Source organism: Artemia franciscana, chromosome 18 (assembly GCF_032884065.1).
Source record: "Artemia franciscana chromosome 18, ASM3288406v1, whole genome shotgun sequence".
Lineage (NCBI taxonomy): Eukaryota > Metazoa > Arthropoda > Branchiopoda > Anostraca > Artemiidae > Artemia > Artemia franciscana.
Window position 1 is genome coordinate 14,236,796 of NC_088880.1, and position 22,648 is coordinate 14,259,443.

Sequence of the window (22,648 nt, forward strand, 5' to 3'; positions counted from 1 at the left end):
TTTGTTTTTTACCTTTTTTTAGTTTTTTTAGTTTTTTAGCTTTTTTAGTTTTTTTATTAGTTTTTAGTTTTTTTGTAGTTTTTGTCTTTTTTTAGTTTTTTCATTTTTTTTTAGTTTTTAGTTTTTTACCTTTTTTTAGTTTTTTTTAGTTTTTTAGCTTTTTTAGTTTTTTTTTCTTTTTAGTTTTTTTTTGTAGTTTTTACCTTTTTTAGTTTTTTTTCTTCTTTTGTATTAGTGTGAAATAATTCAGACGTCATATGCGGACAAACACGACGTCACTCGACAGACAGACAGACAGACATAACCCACAAACAACTATTTTTATATATATTTATTCATATTTTTTTAGTTTTCTTTTTCTCTTTTATTTTTCAGTTTTTTCCTTTTTTTTAGTTTTTTTCTTTTTTAGTTTTTAGTTTTTTTTAGTTTTTTACCTTTTTTTAGTTTTTTTTTAGTTTTTTTAGTTTTTTAGCTTTTTTAGTTTTTTTATTAGTTTTTATTTTTTTTGTAGTTTTTGCCTTTTTTTTATTTTTTTCAGTTTTTTTTTAGTTATTAGATTTTTACCTTTTTTTTATTTTTTTTTAGTTTTTTAGCTTTTTTAGTTTTTTTTTCTTTTTAGTTTTTTTTGTAGTTTTTACCTTTTTTAGTTTTTTTCTTCTTTTGTATTAGTGTGAAATAATTCAGACGTCATATGCGGACAAACATGACGTCACCTGATCCACAGATCCACAGATCCACACCCAGACAACTTATTTTTATATATATATAGATTTATTCATATTTTTTTAGTTTTCTTTTTCTCTTTTATTTTTCAGTTTTTTCCTTTTTTTTAGTTTTTTTCTTTTTTAGTTTTTAGTTTTTTTTAGTTTTTTACCTTTTTTTAGTTTTTTTTAGTTTTTTTAGTTTTTTAGCTTTTTTAGTTTTTTTATTAGTTTTTATTTTTTTTGTAGTTTTTGCCTTTTTTTATTTTTTTCAGTTTTTTTTTAGTTATTAGATTTTTACCTTTTTTTAGTTTTTTTTAGTTTTTTAGCTTTTTTAGTTTTTTTTCTTTTTAGTTTTTTTTGTAGTTTTTACCTTTTTTAGTTTTTTTCTTCTTTTGTATTAGTGTGAAATAATTCAGACGTCATATGCGAACAAACATGACGTCACCTGATCCATCCACAGATCCACACACAGACAACTTATTTTTATATATATAAATATATATATAGATATATATATATATATATATATATATATATATATATATATATATATATATATATATATATATATATATATATATATATATATATATATATATATATATATATATATATATATATATATATATATATATATATATATATATATATATATATATATATATATATATATATATATATATTATGGCGCGTAACGACTTACGTGCGCGGGGGGGCTTGGTGGGGGGCGCGAAGCGCCCCCATCAATTAGGTGTTGGGGTGGCACGAAGCGCCACCCCAACAGCTAGTAGGGAATATAAATGATGACCGAGACACTCAAAGAGAAAGCGACCGGGACACAATGAATGTTCGATTAGCAATCACCATCAACAAAACACCGGGACACAAATGACGACCGGGACACAGGGAATATAAATGACGACCAGGACACTCAAAGAGAAATTACAGACCGGGACACCGGAACACAAATGACGACCGGGACAAAAATGACGACCGGGACACCGCGACACAGGGAATATAAATGACGAGCGAGACACTCAAAGAGAAATTACAGACTGGGACACCGTGACACAAATGACGACCGGGACACAGGGAAACAACAACAACGGGGACGCCGGGGGCACAGGGGGATATATAAATTACGAGGGACACAGGGAATGTTTGCTTAGCAATCACCATCAACAAAGCTCAAGGGCAATCATTAGAATAATGAGGAATAGATCTGAATACAGATTGTTTTTCCCATGGACAATTATATGTTGCATGTTCAAGAGTCGGTAAACCTGACAATCTATTTATATGCACAGACAATGGGACAGCCAAGAATGTTGTACATTCGCAAGTTTTACGTAGTTAAAAATATATATATATATATATATATATATATATATATATATATATATATATATATATATATATATATATATATATATATATATATATATCTATCTATATTCACAGGTGGGACATAGGAACACAACTACAATGGCGCGTAACTAACATGGCGCGTAACGACTTGCGTGTGCGGGGGGGCGAAGCGCCCCCACCAACTAGGTGTTGGGGTGGCGCGAAGCGCCACCCCAACAGCTAGTACTTACATATAAATATAATATACAACTTGTTTGTGGTTCAAATTTCAATGCACCCTTTCCCAGAAGCAAAAAAGCAGACCTATTATTTTCATTTTCTTTCTTGAGCCCTGGTGATTTTCCGTTTTTTGGTTTGTGGCTATGCTGAAAGAGGGCTAAACCGAAATCCAGCCGCAAAATTTTCAAAAAACAAAATTGCTTTTTATGAAATGAGGAATTACTTTTTTGTAAGATCCTTGGGTACAACAGCCAAAGCTGGGTCCAACAAATCTCCCCTTGCAATCTTAAGGAAAAAGACTGGCTACTCCTTCTCAAATTGTAAGAAAGCACTAGAAGTGAATGAAAACAATATAGAAAAGGTTTGTCGTTAGACTAGATTGTTCATAGCTTAGTTGAAGTTCCACTTAAAGTAAAATATTTCCTCGATGTATATTTAGGATGCCTTGCAAATATGTATCGGGTGACCACCTTTGAAGAAAGCATGCTAAAGAAATAAAAGTAGGAGCATACCATTAGATTACTTGGGCCTTTTTTATGTTATTTCCAAATTTCATAGTCACTTTTTCTATTTTCCATCCCATGATTATCGCAAGTATGGCCCTAGAAATATACCAAAACTAAAAGAAAACATAACAGCTTGAAATTTTTTATTTGGGCTAGCCTATGTAATGCAGCATGGTTTTAGCCTACTAATCAGATTAGTTCTATCATATTTCTTTCAGTAAAATTCTAGTTAATTGACTTCTTGATATCTCAGAAAGGGTTTAGGTTAGGAAAAATGAAACTTTCAGGGATGAATCTACAGACTAAAGTATGTCCTGGGAAGGTATTTTGAAGCAACTACCTCCACTCCTTCTCCCTCTAGAGGGCCCTGACCTTTGATGACCTTTAAAAATTGTGTGCTATAAAAGTGAAACCTTGTGAAATAGATCTCCTGCTTAATTGAAGTAGGCCTACAACAAAATTGTTTTCAGCTTCATAACTTTGCTCAATTCCATTTTATAAGGTTTTAAAGATATGCAAATACATTTCCTAAATTTTGAAAAAAAAACATTGATATGGCTCAAATTTTACTCAAATAACAGGGATTGCATTTTCAGAACTAAAGCAGAGAAAAAGCAACTAGTAACTGAAAATTAAGGTAAAACATTGTTTTGTCAGAATTTCAATAGGTATAGATCTGTCATGTAGGCAAATTTCAGGGCTGTCTAGAGGGAGAAGGATTGGAGGTGGGTACTTTAAAATACCTTCTCAGGACATACTTTAGCTTATAGACCCATCCCTGAAAGTTTCATTTTCCTAACCTAAACCCTTTCCAAGATAGCAAGAAGTCAATTAACTAGAATTTTTACCTTTCTTTTTATTGTTGGTAATTGTTTACTTTTCTTCCAAGTGCTCAAAGGGTCAATGTTCCTATTACCTGAACAATTGTTTAGGGTCATAAAACTATTGTTAATAGATGCATTTTGACTTTTTGAACATCTTTTCTCTCTTGCAAAATTACTGCAAACTTGCCATTATGGATTTATTGTATATTTGCATATTAGAGGGGGGGGGGGTTAAAGCATAGCATATATTAAATACAGCAGTGGTTAGTTTACATAATTAATATATGCTATGCTTTACCCCCACCCCCCTAATGTGCAAATATATGGCCTAAATTTGTTTCTAAACTATTACAGATTTGCAATTTCAAATATCTAATCAACAAAAACAGAAATGATTGCAATTCTATATGTGTAAATACAAGAATATTTAGGCTGGAATAACTCCATAATGGTGAGTTTATGGTAGTTTTGCAAGAGAGAAAAGATGTTCAAAAAGTCAAAATGCATCTATTAACAATAGTTTCATGACCCTAAACAATTGTTCAGTTGATAGGAACATTGACCCTCAAAAGTGCATATTACTGCATATAGCAAGATTCTGACAATCACATATTGTTATCTTGTCATTATTGGAGAAGCATATCCATTTTTGGTTGACCCTCTTCCTTCATGAGGCAAACTAAAAATGCATAAAGTAGGCTTGCTTACAGGTAACATTACCTATAAAAAAAAAGCATATTAGTTCATGAGCCCTGCAGGCAGCAGGGCAAGGTCAGTATTCTACATTTATTCAACAAAGAGTGATAAAACTAAAAAAAAGGCTATTAAATAATATAGAATTCAGACCTTGCCCTGCTGCCCACAGGGCTCATGGACTAATATGCTTTACTCTATAGGTAATGTTACCTATAAGCTACCCCACTTTATGCATTTTTATTTTGCCCCATGGAGGAGGAGGATCAACCAGAAATGAATGTGCCTCTAGAATTAGCATTGTTATCTACTTTTTAGACTTAATTTGGAAAAATTCTAGTTTAGGTACTTTTTATTATCTTGGAAAGGGGTTGTTCTAGGAAAATGGAACTTTCATGGACAGTTTAGGTCTTCAGACTAAAGTTGACCTGTTGATGTCCTGGGAAGGTATTTTGAAGTACCAGTAAAGCTCTGCTTTTATCACAAGGTTTCAAAAATGCATATAACTGCATACAGCTAGATTCTCATTATTGCATATTGTTTCTTTGTCATTATTACAGAAGGACATCCATTTCTTAGCTTTCTAAAATCCCCCTTCCAACAAAACTAAAAATGTGTAAAGTGGGCAGGGTTTTGAAGCTGAGGGAAATGTTGGGGTTGGGTAATATGAATGACTAATGACATAAAAGCAATATGCAATCATCATAATCTAGCTTTTTCTTCTTCTTTTTCTGTGGTTGGGGCTTTTCAGTTGAGACTATTCAGCCTTTTTCCAATTGACTCACTCTGTGAGATGGACAGAGCTACTGTGTTGGTTTGTCCTTGTTTTTCTTGAATCTGCTCAGATTTCTTGCAGTAAATATTTTAATACTAGGAGTTGAATTATAAAAGAATATACATTGAGCTCTGTGCTCTGTGTGCAGATATGGTCAGTGAGACTCTTGGCTGATACTGAGATTCTGTGGTGTTTGAAGCATTCTAACATTTTACATTGCAGGGTATACTGTGTAGATGTCAGCATATTACATTCAAATAGGCAATGGTCAATTGTTTCATTTTTAAGATTACATGACCTGCAAAGGGGGGAAGAGGGAACTTTGCCACCTGAATTAGGGAACTGATGTGGAAACACCAGAAAATTTAGCCTATTTGATCCAGACAAAATTCTATGATAAATATTAGAAAGGTGCTTATTGGGGGAAGGTGATAGGGTTGGATTATTTTTATTTAATAGCACCTCTGGCAGTTTCCAGTGGTAAATATCTCTATTGGGGATTGGTCTCCCACTTGGCTGGTCAATAGTTGAAGCATTTTTTGCAATTCCATCTGCCTTATGGTTACCAATTATACCTGAGTTGCTTGGAATATACTGGAGATAAGTTCTTATACCTCTTGAAGCAAGATTATCAATAATCCTAAGACAATGAAATGTGTCTATATCCATCTTATACTGAGAAGCTGAAGAGAGCAGCTCTAGGCTTGATAAAGAGTCAGAATAAATTATCATATTTTTTAAATTAACAATCATAAATTCATTAACCATGAGGAACTCTAATGCCATGATTATGGCATTTAACTCAGCAGACATTACAGACATGTTATCATGTATTCTCTTGTCAAAGCCATATTATGGGTTGGAATAAACACTCCACTTGCCACTTTCTTGTTCATTTTGGACCCATCAACAAAAACTTGGAAATTGTTTTTATATGTAATTTTTATAAACTTGGCAAATTTTTTTTTGTATAAAAGCAATGGGGTTAGTTCTTTAGTCCACTTTGAGAAATCAGTGTTTATTATGGAGATTGCTCAACTCCATGGGGGGGGGGGGGTTGGGGGAATGTGGGCGCAATTGATTTTCCTGGCACTGAGAATTTCTTCTGGGTATCAGCATATTCATTTGCAATGCCTCTAAACATAGATGGATTTCTTAACCAGTTATGCAGGGTATAAGAGTTATTAGCTTCAATTTTTGTAAGATAATTAATTAGAAGAAATCTTCTTCTTTCATTTATCGGTGATAGTCCACTATCTGTAAGCAGCAACTTAGTATTTGTCGGTTTCCTTAGACCAAACATGAGACGGATTATATCATTTTGTGTTGTTTCAATTTTTGCATATGGGTCTTTGCACAAGCACCATAAACTATGAGGCCATAATCAATATGGGGTCTTATATGTGATTTATCAAATTGGAGCAATGTTTTCTCATTACAGCCCCAAGGTGTGGCTAGTAGTCTTTTTATTATTCTTATTTTTCTATAGCATTTTTTTTATATTTTTTTTTTGATGTGAAGGTGGAACTTAAGTTTTTGGTTAAGTATGAGGCCTAGATAATTGATTTGATTGACCTCAGGAATAATTATCCCATTTAGAGTTAGCCTTGAATCAAGATTATTTTGCTTATGGTAGAATTGGATGATATTTGACTTGGTGGGTGCAATAAGTAAACAAGAATTTTGAGAAAGCTTTTCAAATTGGAAAAGTGCTTTTTGCAACTTTGAATGTGCAATCTCAAAGGTGTTGCCAGTTGCCCATAATACCAGATCATCAGCATACTGTAAATTGGTGTGTGGGAGGTTCATGTTCCAGAGAATTAGGGAAAAGAGGAGGCAGCTCAGGACTGCACTCTGTGGAAGACCTTTGATTATTGAAGTTTTGGGTGATGGGACTGAACCTACACAAACAATGAAACTTCAGTTTTCTATGATAGATTCTATGAATGAAACAAGTTCAGGGGGTAATCCAAGATTTACAAGTTTAACTAAAAGGATCTTGTGGTTAACATTGTTAACCACAAGCTACTATATTATCATAGCTACTTGTAGCATTGGCCCTGATATGTTGTATTGCATTATTCAGTTCATGTATTGAGAATGGACGTTTTATAAGCTCCGATCCTGGGTAGGGCTGGTAAATTGGATATATCAAGATTTGAGTGGTGATATTTTTACTTTTTGATGTTATCTTTTTTGAGAAAAGGGTAGCAAATAATTTTGTCTCTTCAGTGTCATTGTTGTAGTGGGTATTATCTTATATTAGTTCATACTGAAGTGGTTGGGGGATGTTTTTTTTCCACAGATTTTGCTTATAAGCTTATGTTTAATTGGCTCACATGTTTCTCTGGAAAGACTATTTGCAAAATTATTCCAGTAATTGTATTTAGCTTTAAATATGTTTCTCCTGAGATTAGCCTCTGCTTTTAAATTATTTAAACATGTAGCAGGGGATGTTTTTTTTTCAGGTATGTTCTCCTAGCTGCATTTTTTGTTCTCCAAATAATTTGGTATTCTTTAGTAAAGCATGCTTTAGGAGTGAATTAGGGAGTGTTGTTTTGGGGATAGCATGATTAGCTGTATGTGTTAGTATAGATGTCACAACTTCAGCATGTGTGTCAGCTGTTACAACTGAGGTATTTGATTCCTGGTTGAGATTTAGAATTTTATCATTAAGCTTATTTCTAAACATAGTCCAATTTGCTTTAGTGATGATATATTTAGGGATATGTGGCATAATTTTAGCTTGTTTATTTAAAGAGGAAACTAATGCGAAATGGTCGGAGCAGAGATTATCAATTTTCTTTATATAAATCTTATTCAAAATATTTATTGACACAATTTGTAGTTCAATAGTTGAAAATTTGCCACTTTTGGGGTTCAAATATGTATTTAGATTTGGAGGGGTAGCAACTGCTTATTCAGTATTATTTGAAATCAAGCTTTCAATAAGCTTACCAGGTTTATTTTCTGACTTATCCCCCCCCCACAAAAGACTGTGGGCATTGAAATCCCCACAAATAATTATTTTTAACATACTACAATTAGTTATATGAGTGAAGAAATCCAAGGCATCTGTAGTCTGGCCATTAGGGTTGTTCAGATGTAATATTTATGTTTTGACTTATTATTAGATCAACATCATTTGAAAAATCTGGGAAATTAATACCACAGAATTTAATATTGCTATTTAATATTATAACTACACCACCTTCTTTTCTCTCTGAAGAATTATCCTTTCTCAGGATAGTGTATCCTGGAGACTTTGTTTATTGGTTATTAGTCAAATGGTTTTCCTGAAGGCAAGCAACGTCAATGGAATTATTATTCATAAAAGATAATAGTTCATTTAACTTATTTTCTGAAAGTCATCTTACATTCCACTGAAGTATTGAGATATGCTGCATTCTTGTTTTAATTGTCATCTTTCTGTATCAACGTTTAACTTTGCTAGGAGTAGAGCAAGATCTTTCTTTGCTTGGATATGCATGTGATTAGGTAGGTACAATTTTCCCAATTCGTTTATGATTTTAGTGGCTGTTGTAGGTTCATTGACTGGACTGAATTAGAGTTTTGTATAAAGAGGCACATATTAGGTGTTAATTTATTTGGATTTTCATCTGACTTTTTGTTGCTAATTTGAGAAATTCCTGATAATGCTTCTGATTTGTCTCTACTTGGCAGGGGTGGCCAGTCTGATCTTCTATCATTAGTTGCAGAGGCTAAATTGTTTATCCTTGTGATTCTCTCTGATAAGAATGTGAGCTGGGGTGTTTTGAGGAAGGAGTCTTATGGGAGGTGCTTGATGCTTTGGGTAGAATGGGTGTTCTGTGGGTGAAAGTGTTGGGTGGTTTCATAGATTGTTTGGTCTGGTGTGATTGAGCTGCATTTGCTTCCATTGCTGCAAATGGGTAAGGTATGACTTTTTCTGTTGCTATTTGGAGTGTTGGTGCTTGTTTTTTATATACAGGGCATACAGTTTTATCGGTATAATCATGGGGACCTTGCAGTTGATACATATTGGCTGATCATTTTCACTATTTGTCATTCCAATGGGGTGGGAGCTTTTGCAATTATTGCATACTTGTATTACTTCATTACATGTGTTTGTTGTGTGTCCTAGTTCTTAACATTTTGAGCACTGGATAGGTTTTGGCTTTAAGGGTTTGTGGGCTTTCCTTTGTCCAAAAAGGAATATCTGACCCAGGTTAATATTTTCTTCTCTTAGTGTGAATAAGAAAGACTTGTTCAACTTTTGGCCATTGACATCTGGTTTACCCAGTTGGGTCACATTAGCAACTGGGATTGGGTTACCAGTTCTGTCAGAGAGCCCTTCCTTTAGCTCCTGAATAGGTATTTCTGGAGGGATGTTGTACACTACTATTTTAGTTGGTTTTTGGTTTGGGGTCCAGATAGCAGATTTTTTTGGGATTTTAAGAAGATATTTTGAATTCCGTAATATATCTGCTGATTTAGAATCTTGGAGGACTATTATCAGAGACCCATCAGGGTTAATGTTTAACAAGAACATTGATTTTAACAGTTTGAAGATTGCAACCCTTAATAGAGCTATCTTTTTTTTTATATATCTCAAATGGGATATCTGGAGATATTTTTAAGTATATTCCAAGGTTTTGTGAAGGAAGAGTTGGATCATGGAAGGGGGATTATTTTTGATTAGGGAGATTTTTTTCCTTTTTTGGAGCTCCTTGATAGGACCTCTTGAAATTCAGTGTCATTATCATCATGGAAAATGATATATTCCACCATTGTAGAATCCACCAATGGTGGAATCCCCACTTCCACCATTGTGTTATTCAGTGAATCATCATGTGAGCTTTGAGAAAGTTGCCATGACCTGGTAAGAGGTTGAACGCTTTTGGTAGTACTTGGGGTAGGGTCAAGGGAATTTTTTGGGGTTGGTGTTCTATGTATTGCCTATTGGAATATGTTTTGATACTAGCAAAAAGAGAAGAAAATTGATATTATAATACCAGACTGTCTGCACTCTTTCAAAAGGGAGGACTTCACCATCCTTGAAAAACCACCACAGTGTGGTCCAGAAGATGGTTTGGTGAACAATTGATTCAGTTGACTGCTGATAAATCAAGGCAAATATCACAAGAAATTTTATTATAAATTTCTTAAAGATTTGCTGTTGTTGTTGCTCCCTTTAAACTTTTAATACCACAGAAGGTTGCTCTTGACTAGCCATAATTTCTGCAGAAAATAGGGTTGCAATGATGACAGATTATGACCATAACAAACAAAGCTTTGTTAGTGGGGCTCATGGACTAATAGACTTTGTTCTATAGGTAATGTTACCTGTAAGTGAAATTGGATATTGCACTGCCTATAATTTATAAAATCTAACTAATCTCTCTGATTTGCCAGTTCATATTTCATCTCAGGCCAATGTCACAACAGCTACTATTGCAATTTTTCAGAAACAGCTGGATTATTTAAACTCAAAAGTGAAAGTGAACCATCTTGGATATTGGCATTAATAGAAGCATGAGTTTTTTAATTATCTTTCAACTTCCTACTATATAGAAATTGCCAGTGATGACTGGAATTATAATTTAAAATATAATTTCATTCATACTTTACAACCCCAACTTTTCCCTCGGCTTCAAAACCCTGCCCACTTTATGCATGATTAGTTTGCCTCTTGGAGGAGGAGGGTCAACCAGAAATGGATGTGCTTCTAGAATTAGCATTTCTAAGTGCTATAGTATGGAAACTATGCTGCTTTGCAGCACAGTTTCCAGTTTAGACAGCTTGTGACAAAACTAAACAATTACCAAGTACCTCCACTCCTTCTCCCTTTAGAGGGCAGTGACCTTCGATGACCTTTAAAAATCTTTATGTTATGAAAGTGAAACTTATGAAGCAAATCAATATGGGACTGCCATTTATGCTATTTCCAGGGTTATTCTGGCTCAGTTTGATTCTTTGATGTTAATTGGATAAAGCTTCTGCAGTACTTTAAGGTTATTTCATATTGATTTCTACAATTAATAGATACATTTTTAGCTAAGGAGAGTTTGAGAGACCTTCTCCAATTCCTAGTATAGGTCTTTTTTTCTGGGTATTTTTATCAATTTCATCTTTTTTCTAATATTGACTAGCTCGCCATCTACATTGCCAATTTCATAAGCACATTTATGTTGCTCTTCATACACCGCTGGTCTATAGTTGCCAAGTATTTGTTTTCCAAAAAAGTGCACTGAGTCATTTATCTTCTACATTTGCAGCAGCTTGTGCAGAAGAGAGTGATAGCGAACACGAAGGGCCGTATTGGTACCAGCTGGATATCCATCCTTAAACTGCTGGGGGCAGGCAATTTGGGCATCTGCACTTCCCACAAATCGAAAATTCCCTCCTCAAGTTCTGAAAACCCCATGACAAATTGACATCTGTCGGCTTCTCAATAAGACGGTGAACCATGGCAAGTAACTGTCCTAAATGGAAAAAGAACGTTACAAGAGCTCAAGGTGGAATAGAGTGCAGAGAGTGCTGCAGCTGGTTTCACTTTAATTTTTCTTCAGTAACGTACAACAAAGATACAATGGAAAAACTGAAGGCAAAGTGGCTCTGTCAGAAATGCAAATTGAATAGAATATATTTATTCACTACAATAGCCGGAGCTAGCAATAGCATGTCATGACAAAAATAATTTGTACCTTCAAAAACACTCACAGGAAAATTTAAACAAACATTATATTAATCAAACATTAAATATTAGTCGCGTCAGTATTATTGAAATGACGGGTACAATACGGAACAAATGATTTGCGATATCTCTCAGTACTATAGGCTGAGCAAGTCAGTAACTGTGGACAATTCTTTTTTATTTGTCGGAGTCTAGTAACTGGTCCTTCAGTTGGGGGGCTCCCAAAGTTGGGTAGTCGACGGCAATGAGTTGGGGAATTCAAACAATTTAGTCCAAATCTATATGTTAAGCCATGTCTACGACTATTTAGTGAGTCCAAATTGAGTTGTTTCAGTGCATCCTCCTAAGTTGAGTAGTTTTGTCCAAGTATAATTTTTACAGCTCTTTTTTGTATCGTCTCAAGTCTATATGTTTGATCTTTTGTCAATCCCGGATGCCAAGCAGGGCATGCATACTCAAGAGAAGGTCTAACATAGCTGCAGTATACAGACTTTAAAACCTCAGTTGGTGTACCAAATCTTTTTAGGTTGGAAAATGAATGTAAAAGCGAGGCGCCTTTTTTAGTCAGATATTCAACGTGCGATTTCCATCTTAAATCATCGTCCAAAAGAATCTCAAGTATTTTAACAGTTTTCTTTGTTGGCAGTATGGAATTATGAGAAGAGTGGTTGTTACCCTTTAGGAAGGAAAATGTCATATAAGAGCTCTTACTTTCACTGACCGTCAGTTTTACCTTTCCTAATTCAGCTTTTAGATCATGATAATAACTAACTAAGACTAAACTAAGAGCTCTTATATGACATTTTCCTTCCTAAAGGGTAACAACCACTCTTCTCATAATCGAAATCGAAATCTGGCACCCCCAAAGCACTCCAGTACAAAACAAATCCTCTTTAACACCAGTCAATGGACATTTGGTCACACATCCAGCAGGAACTCCAATCCCAGTATTCACAGGCTTGGATTCTTCTCATTCAACTTCCACTTTCCAGCAAAGTAACACTGGCGACTGTTCGTACTGTCACAAAGTGGCAGAACATTGCTCCTTGTTGCAGTGCTTTTTCTGCTCAGAATGGGAGCACGCTGGATGCAGATCATTGCATGCAGATTTATTCCTAGTGATTAAGCAACTTGACAGCAACTCACGATTGCTTAAGTACGAGTGTACAAGCTGCTCGAAAAGGAACGGATCAAAACTACTCCTAAGATTGCGAGATTCCGTTGCAGACCAAGGTCCCACAGTGGCACCAAGGCCAAATGGACAACTAAATCGAAGCAGGGCTCTGATCCAGGGGCATGCCATTGATATGCTACTTCTTGCGAAAGAGAAAGGAAGCAACACGATGAGAAATATTTCAACTTTGTTGTTGCAGGGCTGTTAAGCTTTGTGAAGACCACGACCTTGGAGCTCAACTGACCAATATTGAAATCTTGAAAACAGTTTGTATTGGTAAAGCTCCCCCTGGAAGAAAATCGAAACTACTGCTGGTCAAACTAAAATGCAACAGCCCAGATAGCCTTACAAGGTGCCAACAAATAGTGAAAGGAGCTCCAGCACTCAGGACATCCAGCAATGATGCAACACGAAAAAACATGTACATTAACCCTGATTTGACACGCATGCAGATTCAGAAACCAGCAGTATTCAGAAGAAACAAAGACGAAAGAGCAGCACAGCACAATAGTACTGTCAAAGTAAAGAGCAACAGGGGCCCAATGTCTTATTTGCAATTTTTTACCATAACAGTTTGTATGGAAGGAGTTGCCATAGAAACCTTAGAAGGGGCTTATTTGGTTGGAAATTGGAAGTTTTAGCTCCCTTTTTGGGCATAAAAAGAATTGGAGGCATGATTTTTTTTTCAAAAACATTCAATGAAAATTTTCAATTAGCCATCTTGTTGAGTTTGGTTGTAAGATCCAATAACTATGCCTCTAGGGCGACAACCTCTGAAGCAGTATTTGGGGCAAAGACTGTAAGCTATATAATTTCGCCATTGTTTTGTATATGGTATTTGTTTTCGTGAAAAGGGGGCATGTTTTACATTTTGTGCCCAAAAAGGCTAAGGACATTGAGGGGAAGCTTTCAGGGAATGTTGAGGGAGTGTTGAACTAAACCAAAACACACTATGTGCATGTAGGTTGTCTCAGGAATGACTTAGAGTGTTAGGTTGTAGCTTTCAGGAGATGATGAAGGTGATGATCAATTGACCAAAATACAATAGGTGCATGTTACTATTATTACCACCACCACTACTACTGCTACTACAACTATGGTACCCTTCCTATTGTGACTACTACTAAGGCTAAGGATATTAAGGTGAAATTTTCTGGAAATGCTTAGGTAAACTTGAAATAAATCCAAATATACTATGGGCATACCAGTTGTCAAAGGTGTATCAGCAGTATCTTAGGGACAGCCTAGCATATTATGTCGAAACTTCCTGGACTAGATGAGGAGGATATTCAGCTGACCAAAAAGCAATATGTGGATACTACTACTGATACAACAGCTACTACTAAGGCTCAGGATATGAAAGTGATAATTTCACGGAATGTTGGAGGGAAAGTTGAACTAAATCAAAACACACTCTGTGTGTACAAGTTGCCAAAGGTGCATATCTGAGAAATGGCTTAGGGTATTAAGTTGAAACTTTCAGGGAATGATAAGAGAATAATCAATTAACCTAAAGGGAATATGTGCATGCTATTATTACTACTACTGCTACAACTGCTGTTATTATTGCTGCTACTACTACTACTCTTTCTATTGTGCCTACTACTAAGGCTGTTAAGATGAAAATTTTGACGGGGTGTGGAACTAAATTAAAAAAAAGTTTATACAGGTTTACAAAAGGGTATATTTTCAGGAATGGACTAAGGTATTCAGCTGACACATAAGGAAATGATGAGGGTGATGATTAATTGACCAAAAAGCAATATGTACAAGCAATTACTACAACTACTACTTTTTCTAATGTAAACTACTTTTAAGGCTAAGGGTATTGAGTTGACAATTTCAGGAAATGAGGGGAGGTTGAACTAAATTAATGCACACTATGCACATACCAGTTGTCAAACGGTACGTCAGAAATATCTTAGGAACAGCTTAACATATTAAGCTAAAACTTCCAGGGCGTGATGAGGGAGGTATTCAACTGACCAAAAGGCAAAGTGCAAATGCTACTACTGTTGCTATTACTACTGATACAACCACTACTATTCAAATTGTTCCTTCTGTATCCCCTCCTCGAAAGTGTGTGTTCGCTTAAGTATGCTGTCCCAAAGATTGAAAGGTACCACGTTGCAAAACCTTTGTAATTAGAAAAGTTTTTCTTAGGCGAAACTTGTATAAACTTATAAGTCCTTCTTTGAACTTGTCCCTAGGGAGGTCATTTGCTTGCAACTTAATGACTTCCATCTGCAGTTCACCTATGCAACTGGCCACATCTGTTTCAAGTGAAAACGAAAAGTTCTTCTGCCTTTTAATCCAGTTCAGGAAGCTATTCTTGAATCTGCATCCGGATGTCTGATGATCTCGCGTGCAAATGATGTAGGTAGCTCAGCTGTTGCTCTAGCCGTGAAGACTTTGCGCTGCTGAAAGTGCCTCAAGTTGTTTGCTTGTACTTGTTCCAGAAACAAGACAAGTTTAGATCTGAAAGCGTTTAGGTGAGTGTATAGATCAGAAATTTAATTTTTTCTCTCCTTGTAGTTTTAGGCTAAGGTGTTTTAAATGACCAGTAATGTCTTCAGCAAAGGCCGATTTCCATACCCACCCTTCATAAGACAGTAATGGTTGTGACTTGCTTTTACTTTCTAAGAAGCCATGTATTTCCTTTATTAATTCAAATACTCGACTTGTGAGCGATTGTTCACACATGTTTGCCACTCTTATGTCACTCACTCGTTGTGTGAGCGATGTTCTCACAACTTAGCCAACTTACTATTGTGTAATGTGATAAATCTTTTGATCTGTGTCTGGATCTTTCAACATGTCTCTGAACCGTCTGCTGTTGAGCCCCTGTGACCTCATTCCATTTACCATCTTCGTTACCAGATTCAGTACACTCATAATGTCCATACATTTGGCAAACACAGCTTGCTGGTGAATTATACAGTGCAGGATTGGTTGTAGAATGTGTATCTCATTACACATATGCTACACTTGTCCAACCAAGCCTTTTTATATACCACCCATGTTCTTACTTATAATAATAGTCAAGCAACTGAAATCAGTCCAGTCCAAGTTATAATCAGCAAATGTTTTTTCAACTCATTGAATATATCCTCTCCAGTAGTTGTGGCATACATGCTATGAGGTGACGTCAATTTTTCTTTGGATAGCACTATATCAGTTCATTAACTGTGAAAAGTCGATGAAATAATATAAAGCCGTTCTTGTGTGGTGATTTAAAGGTCTTAAGGGGCCGGACAAAAGGGCCGTGCTGGCCGTGTTTGGCCTGTGAGCCGTAGTTTGGAGGCTCCTGTTTTAAATGACGATTTAAGTAAGCAACTGTGTCTGTAACTATGGCTAGGTATTAGGGAGAGTTGACCTCCCCCTGGATATCCCCCTTCCTAGTCCTACTCCTGAGTAAGGTTTTGTTCTCTTTGTGTACCACTACTTCTATCATTTTCATGAAAAAGCCAATTGCCACGTTTTTCAACTTTAACCAGATAACTATTTTCTAGAATTTAATGACCTTTTTTATGGCCTGTCATGAACTTCGTCATTGATTAGAGTTAAATACGTGAAATAGGTGTTTCAAATACATGCAAAGACCATTATTAGCTTAAAATAATCGAAAGTTGCCCCCTTAATCTAACCCCTTAATCTAACAGAGTTTAAGCGGCTGCTTTAACTCTGCTGGAAACAACGTATTTCTAATATTTCCATTGAAATTATGGAATTATCTTTATATTGTATACTAGCTGTTGGGGTGGCGCTTCGCGCCACCCCAACACCTAGTTGGTGGGGCGCTTCGCGCCCCCCAAGCCCCCCCCGCGCGCGTAAGTCGTTACGCGCCATATTAGTTACGCGCCATTGTAGCTGTGTCCCTGTGTCCCACCTGTGAATAGAGATAGATATAAATATATATTTTTAACTACGTAAAACATGCGAATATACAACATTCTTCGCTGTCCCATTGTCTGTGCATTTAAATAGCATTTATATTCCCTGTGTCCCGGTCGTCATTTGTGTCCTGGTGTCCCAGTTTGTAATTTCTCTTTGAGTGTCCCGGTCGTCATTTATATTCCCTGTGTCCCAGTGTCCCGGTCGTCATTTGTGTCCCGGTGTCCCGGTCTGTAATTTCTATTCAAACAATCCCTGTGTCTCAGTCGTCAATTATATATCCTGCCTGTGCCCCCGGCGTCCCCGTTGTAGTTGTGTCCTTGCGTCCCGGTCGTCATTTATATTCCCGGTCGTGATTTGTGTCCGGGTGTCCCAGTCTGTAATTTTTCTTTGAGGTTCCCGGTCGTCATTTATATTCCCTCTGTGTCGGTCGTCATTTGTGTCCCGGTCTGTAATTTATCTTTGAGTGTTTTTTCTTTTTAGTTTTTTTTTTAGTTTTTTACATTTTTTCAGTTTTTTTTTCTTCTTTATTTTTCAGCGTCACTATGAAGTACATATCGCCGAACCTTTGTTTTTTAACTTAAATCTGGTAGGCACCAAGTCAAAATCCCAAACCCAATCATCATCGCTATCATTTTCAGTTTTGACTCTCGCTTTCCAGGTGGATTTTCATCTAACTGCGCGGTTTTGCCTTCTCTAGCCGCAAGCCTGTTTTCTTGCTGTTCTTGTGATTCCTCGGCACGCTTTCTTTTCTTACTTTCTCTATCAGCTGCAAACCTGTTTTCTTGCTGTTCTTGTGATTCCTCGGCACGCTTTCTTTTCTTACTTTCTCTATCAGCAGCAAGGTTTTTGGCATAGACTCTTTGAGCAGCTTCCTCGGCTGTTGCCATTGTAGGTTCTTCAGTCATTTTACAATTAAACATTTTTCCGTGAACGCATGTCTTAAATACCATTAATGACGTCACCGTCATAGCAAAAATGACGACAACTAACTTCATGACGTCAGTCGACACAGAAACATGACGTCACCTGACAGACAGACACACAGACAGACAACTTATTTATATATATATATAGATTGTATCCGATAAAAGCTTATAATTAACACTTAAATTCTTGTTGTATTGTAGGAAGTATTCTAAAAAGCACCAGAAACCATTTGATTGTTAGTAGAGGATTAAAGCATGTATATTGCCAGGAATTTTTCAAAGTATGTAGGGGAAAGCACTCCCAGGACCTTTTTGAGGTATTCTTATATAATTATAAACTTTGGTTGAATACGCAAGCGGTTCTGTAAGCACGGCTGGATAATAGTGGGGATTGCCCACCCCCAACCCTCCAGTACTATTCCAGGGTATGGTTTTGTTATGTTTGTGTTGCTCTTACTGCTACTTCGATCATGGTCATGCAAAAACCAATTAACAATTTTTTCCAACATTATCCAAATGGCTATACCCTGATTTTAATTACCTTATTTTTATAGCTTGTTGTGAGCTTAGAATTAAGCACATGAAGAAAGCCGTTTCGAATACAAGTAAAGACCAATATTAACTGAAAATTTGATTTTAGGAATTCCTTACTCTTAACTTTCGAGTGGTTGCTTGTACTCTGCCGGAAACAACACTTTTTCAATATTTTCATTGGTATTATGAAAACACTATTACATTGTTTCATGGATCAATTAAACGTTTGTAATCACCAGTTGGTCGCTCGCAATATTGTGGTAACTATTCGATAAAACACCAGCAACCACTTTATTGTTAGTTGGGATCTAAAATATGGGTTTTGATTCTAAAATATGGGTTTCGATTTTTCGATTTTCGATATGTTCGTTGAAAGTTAAGTATATTTATAGCATCACATTCCAATGTAATCGTCTTAATTAACTATGCCGCTTTTTTTGCAAAACGTTTCTGAGGAGAAGGTGAAGTTTTTTATCTCTGTTTCTCTTTTTCAGGGGGCAACTCCTCCTTCCCTTTATCCGGGGTAATTTCAGTTTACTTCTCAAATTTTATGTTGCTCTTAATTTCCATTTTTAATAAGTATTGAAATTCTGTTTATTTCTAATTTGGTTTTTAAATACATCATTTGTATCTCTTGTAAACAAGAGGTGCTAACCTCATTATGAGCACTGAGGTTTCACTTTCATTTTGGAATTGCCATTTTGGTTTGATGGAAACAGCAACAGGTTGGCTCTCAGCATTCCTTTTTTAGAATTATTTTGTTGGGAAGTTCAGTAGTGATTATTTTTGTAACTAAAATACATATAAAAAGAGTCTTCCACCACAAACTTGTGGTTTGCATGTCAGATGCTTTGTCAACAAGATGCCATGTCAGATGCCATGCCAATGGAACACTTCAAGCCAACTTCCTTACAAAATTAAGCGGTTGGGAGGGTAGAGTATCATCGCTTTACTCTTGAGTAAGGAAAAATTTAAGAAAGGGAGGTTTTATATTCACTGAGGCTAAGAAGCTGACAACCAGCTTCTCCTGAGCCTCATTTGCATGTAAAGACTCCTTTAGTAAGATAATCCCTACAATAGCCCAACTAGCTTCCTTACCATACCCATTCTATAGGTGACATCCTGAAGTGGCTTTTACCCATGCCATATCTGGCGCTAAGATGTGTGAGCTGATTAGAGCAGTCCCTTATGCCTGAATCAATCACAGAGTTGTTTTTTTATCCTTTAGGTTCGTGGGCTAGTAAAAAATAAGGCTAATGGGTGGTAACTCTTTTCTTTCTTTCTTTTGGCAACATGGCTCATTATTCTGGTGCTGCTATAATAGGTTTTCAAAGCTGATCATCAGAAAATTTTTTCTGTTGATCGAGTCCATCATCACCACCCTACAGCTATCCAGTAGACTGTCAATGGTAGAAACGAGAGATACAAGTAGTACTAAAACTTTTCATCTTTTCTGCCACCCAGCACTTTAATTGGCACCAACATTATGGGTTCATAAATATTGGATAGGAACAAAAATTTGTGTGTTATTACCACCTTAAAACCATAAAGCAGGCTGCAATCACCGGTAAATGAATGAATAAAGAAGAAGAAGAGAGACTCACCAGTGATGAAATGTTGAAATTCAATTTCCTTTGATTTTGATGGGAATTCTAAATCCGCAATGATCTTTATTATGATGGTCCCACAGCAATTTTGATGGTGAGTTTTTTTTTTAATATGACACCATTATTGGGAGGCTTTTAGCAATTTATAGAATTAACGAAAAATTCTAAATATAAAATGTAAATAAAATTGGATTCGGATGGAAGTTGCTATTTCTAAACTAGCATCAGTTTATAAATTATCTCACTAGAAAATCAATGTATGAATACGCTTATTATTTTTTGCTTCTTAGGACTTTTGGCTCGCTCCATACATTGCTAGGTCACAGCTAACACAAAACCATGATTTAAATGAGTTTAATTTCTTGTCATCGGTGTGGAAAATTGTAATTGTTAAAAAAAGGAAGGAGTAAGGGATCACAGATTTTTTTGCTAGAGTGAGGGCCCCCCTAAGCTTAGATATAACCATTTAGCTGCTTTCAGGACCGTGATATAACCAGGGATGTGGACCCCTCCCCCATTGTTTTTTGGCACTCTGTAAGAAAAAACGAGTAGGTGTAATCGTGGTGCCGATTTTTTTGACGCCACCAATGTTTTTCGTTCGGTTAAATAAAGACAAAGAAAATACTGACATGTCATCTACAGAAATTTCGAACTTGGTCAGTAAACGCAGCAGTTTTATCGGCTCCTGCCGTGATCTTACAGACGGTGCTGCAATTTTCTTTTTGGTTAAATAAAGAGCATGTAAATAATGACATGACATATTCCTCTTTCTTTTATTTCATATAAAATATACAGATTTCTAGATGCAACAAACTTCAATAGCAGCTTTCGATGTAGAAAATCTGACTATATTTTTAAATAAAGCTTGAATTCAGCATAAAAAGTTATTTTAGAAGCACAAAATATCTTTCTTTAAAAACTGAATTATAGAGCGGAATTATACAGAGAATGCAACATAGTTATTCAGGCCTTATGACTCGAAATTTTAGTAACTTTGATCAACTCATCATAAAAATAAAAAAAATGTGTGCATTCTAAAGACTCAGTTATATGTCACAGAAGATCTCCTGTGTAGTAATTGAGATGATATTGATAAAATTCAATCAGGAGTATCATGAATTTTGCACCTTTATAGTGCCTAGATTTTTAAACGACCTTTTGTTCCAAAAAAAAAACGAACAGATAATTACTAATAACTTCAAACCCAATTAATTCAAAGGGTTTGATGATGAACATTTATCCATAATAAGGATTTATTTTGAAAGGACAGTGGGAGGGATTTGACGAAGAAGCAGAATATATGGAATTATTACCTGGAGCCTAGAAATCATGAAATTCTGTGAGGAGATGCGTGTGCAGAATCACAACATATGCAGTTAATATTATTACGTGAGTAACAGAACAATTATATGACTGTGCAATCACTGTGGGGTTGTGGGTGCTTTCGCTGCTTGGGTTTAAAGCCCCTGTCAGTACTCCTGTAAAAAGAGGCTTAATCAAGGGTTAACCCAGATGTTTTGGGCGTAGGAACCCTCGTATGGAAAGGCTAAACATAACAGCCATAAATAAAAGGAGATTGTGAGGTAGTCTCCCTTCAGACTTCTAGTTATTTCTTATTGTTTCTAAGCTCAATTTTCAGGTTAACTTCTGTACTTTTTAAAAACGAGTCTGTTTTTGTACATAATTAGGCTATACGTAAGCTTAATTTGGTCAATTGTATTAATTTTCTTCAAATTCAGCTGTTACGTTTGTTTGTCTGTGTGGATGTCCACATTTCCCTCGGTACTTGCTCCTATTAACAATCTTTATGAGAAAGCGGCAAGAATTCTCCAGTCGGCTACAGACACTCCTCTTGACCTCCTCAAAATTAAAGATATTTATGTTTTATCTCTATCTTCGTTGGCATATCAATACTTCCAGGGAGATCTCACATTTTGTTTTTCGCAACAGCTTAAACTAGTAGGGGAAGTAAATTTGTATATGGTTCGTAACCGGGAGGATGTGATGATTCCAGCTAGTCCCTCGGTTCGTTCAGACTTCGGCCTGGCTGTGACTGTGGGGCGTGCTTGGAACTTGGTTCCCGCTGAGATCCGGCAGTCGCGAACAATTGGCTCCTTTAAGAGACAGATGAAAAGTTTCTTATTAAAGGCTTCTTATTAAATGTTTCTTATGGTTTATTTGTTATTTTTTTCTTTTTTGGGTTGTTGTTTTGTTGGTGTTGTATCCTCGATGACGCGAGAATTTTAATTTGTATTTTATTGTCGGGTGATGTGAGGGTCGCTGTTTCGTGGGGACTGCCGGTGAGTTGATTTGTTTTCCTTATATATTTATATTTAGACGTTGGTTAGTATGTTTATGACAAGTTTTATGATTCTTTATTTATTGTATGCCGTTTCCCAAATAACGGGCCATTGAACCCTTTGGGATATTGTTTTTGTTATTGTTATTTTATGAAACTAAATAGAACTTGAACATGTACTTTTCTTCTTTAAGGCTGAGCAGTGGCTGCATGCCCAAGCCCAAGAGCAAGGATGGGCAAAAGCAACTAAGCTTCAAGATAGGTCTACAGCTCAAGGTCTCATTGGAATAGCTGTCAACAAAGAGAGAAATGTTGCCGCCATGATTGAGTTAAATTGTGAAACTGACTTTGTTGCAAGAAATGCTAGATTTCAGGTACTATATATGGATATATATTTCTACCCGAAAAATAATGCGCCCTTTTTTATTTAGGAAATTTATTGAACT

At 35.8% G+C, this 22,648-nt stretch overlaps 1 protein-coding gene across 2 annotated transcripts in view; it reads left to right on the plus strand.

Annotated features, from left to right (window-relative positions):
• Positions 1–2,457: 2,457 nt before the first annotated feature.
• LOC136038651 (elongation factor Ts, mitochondrial-like) overlaps positions 2,458–22,648 on the plus strand; it is a 56,287-nt gene continuing 36,096 nt past the window's right edge. For both annotated transcript variants that reach the window (XM_065721901.1, XM_065721902.1), the window contains exons 1-2: positions 2,458–2,652; positions 22,397–22,576. In XM_065721901.1, coding sequence (XP_065577973.1) covers positions 2,503–2,652; positions 22,397–22,576 — 330 coding nt within the window. In that variant the 5' untranslated portion in view covers positions 2,458–2,502. The remainder of the gene's footprint in view (positions 2,653–22,396; positions 22,577–22,648) is intronic.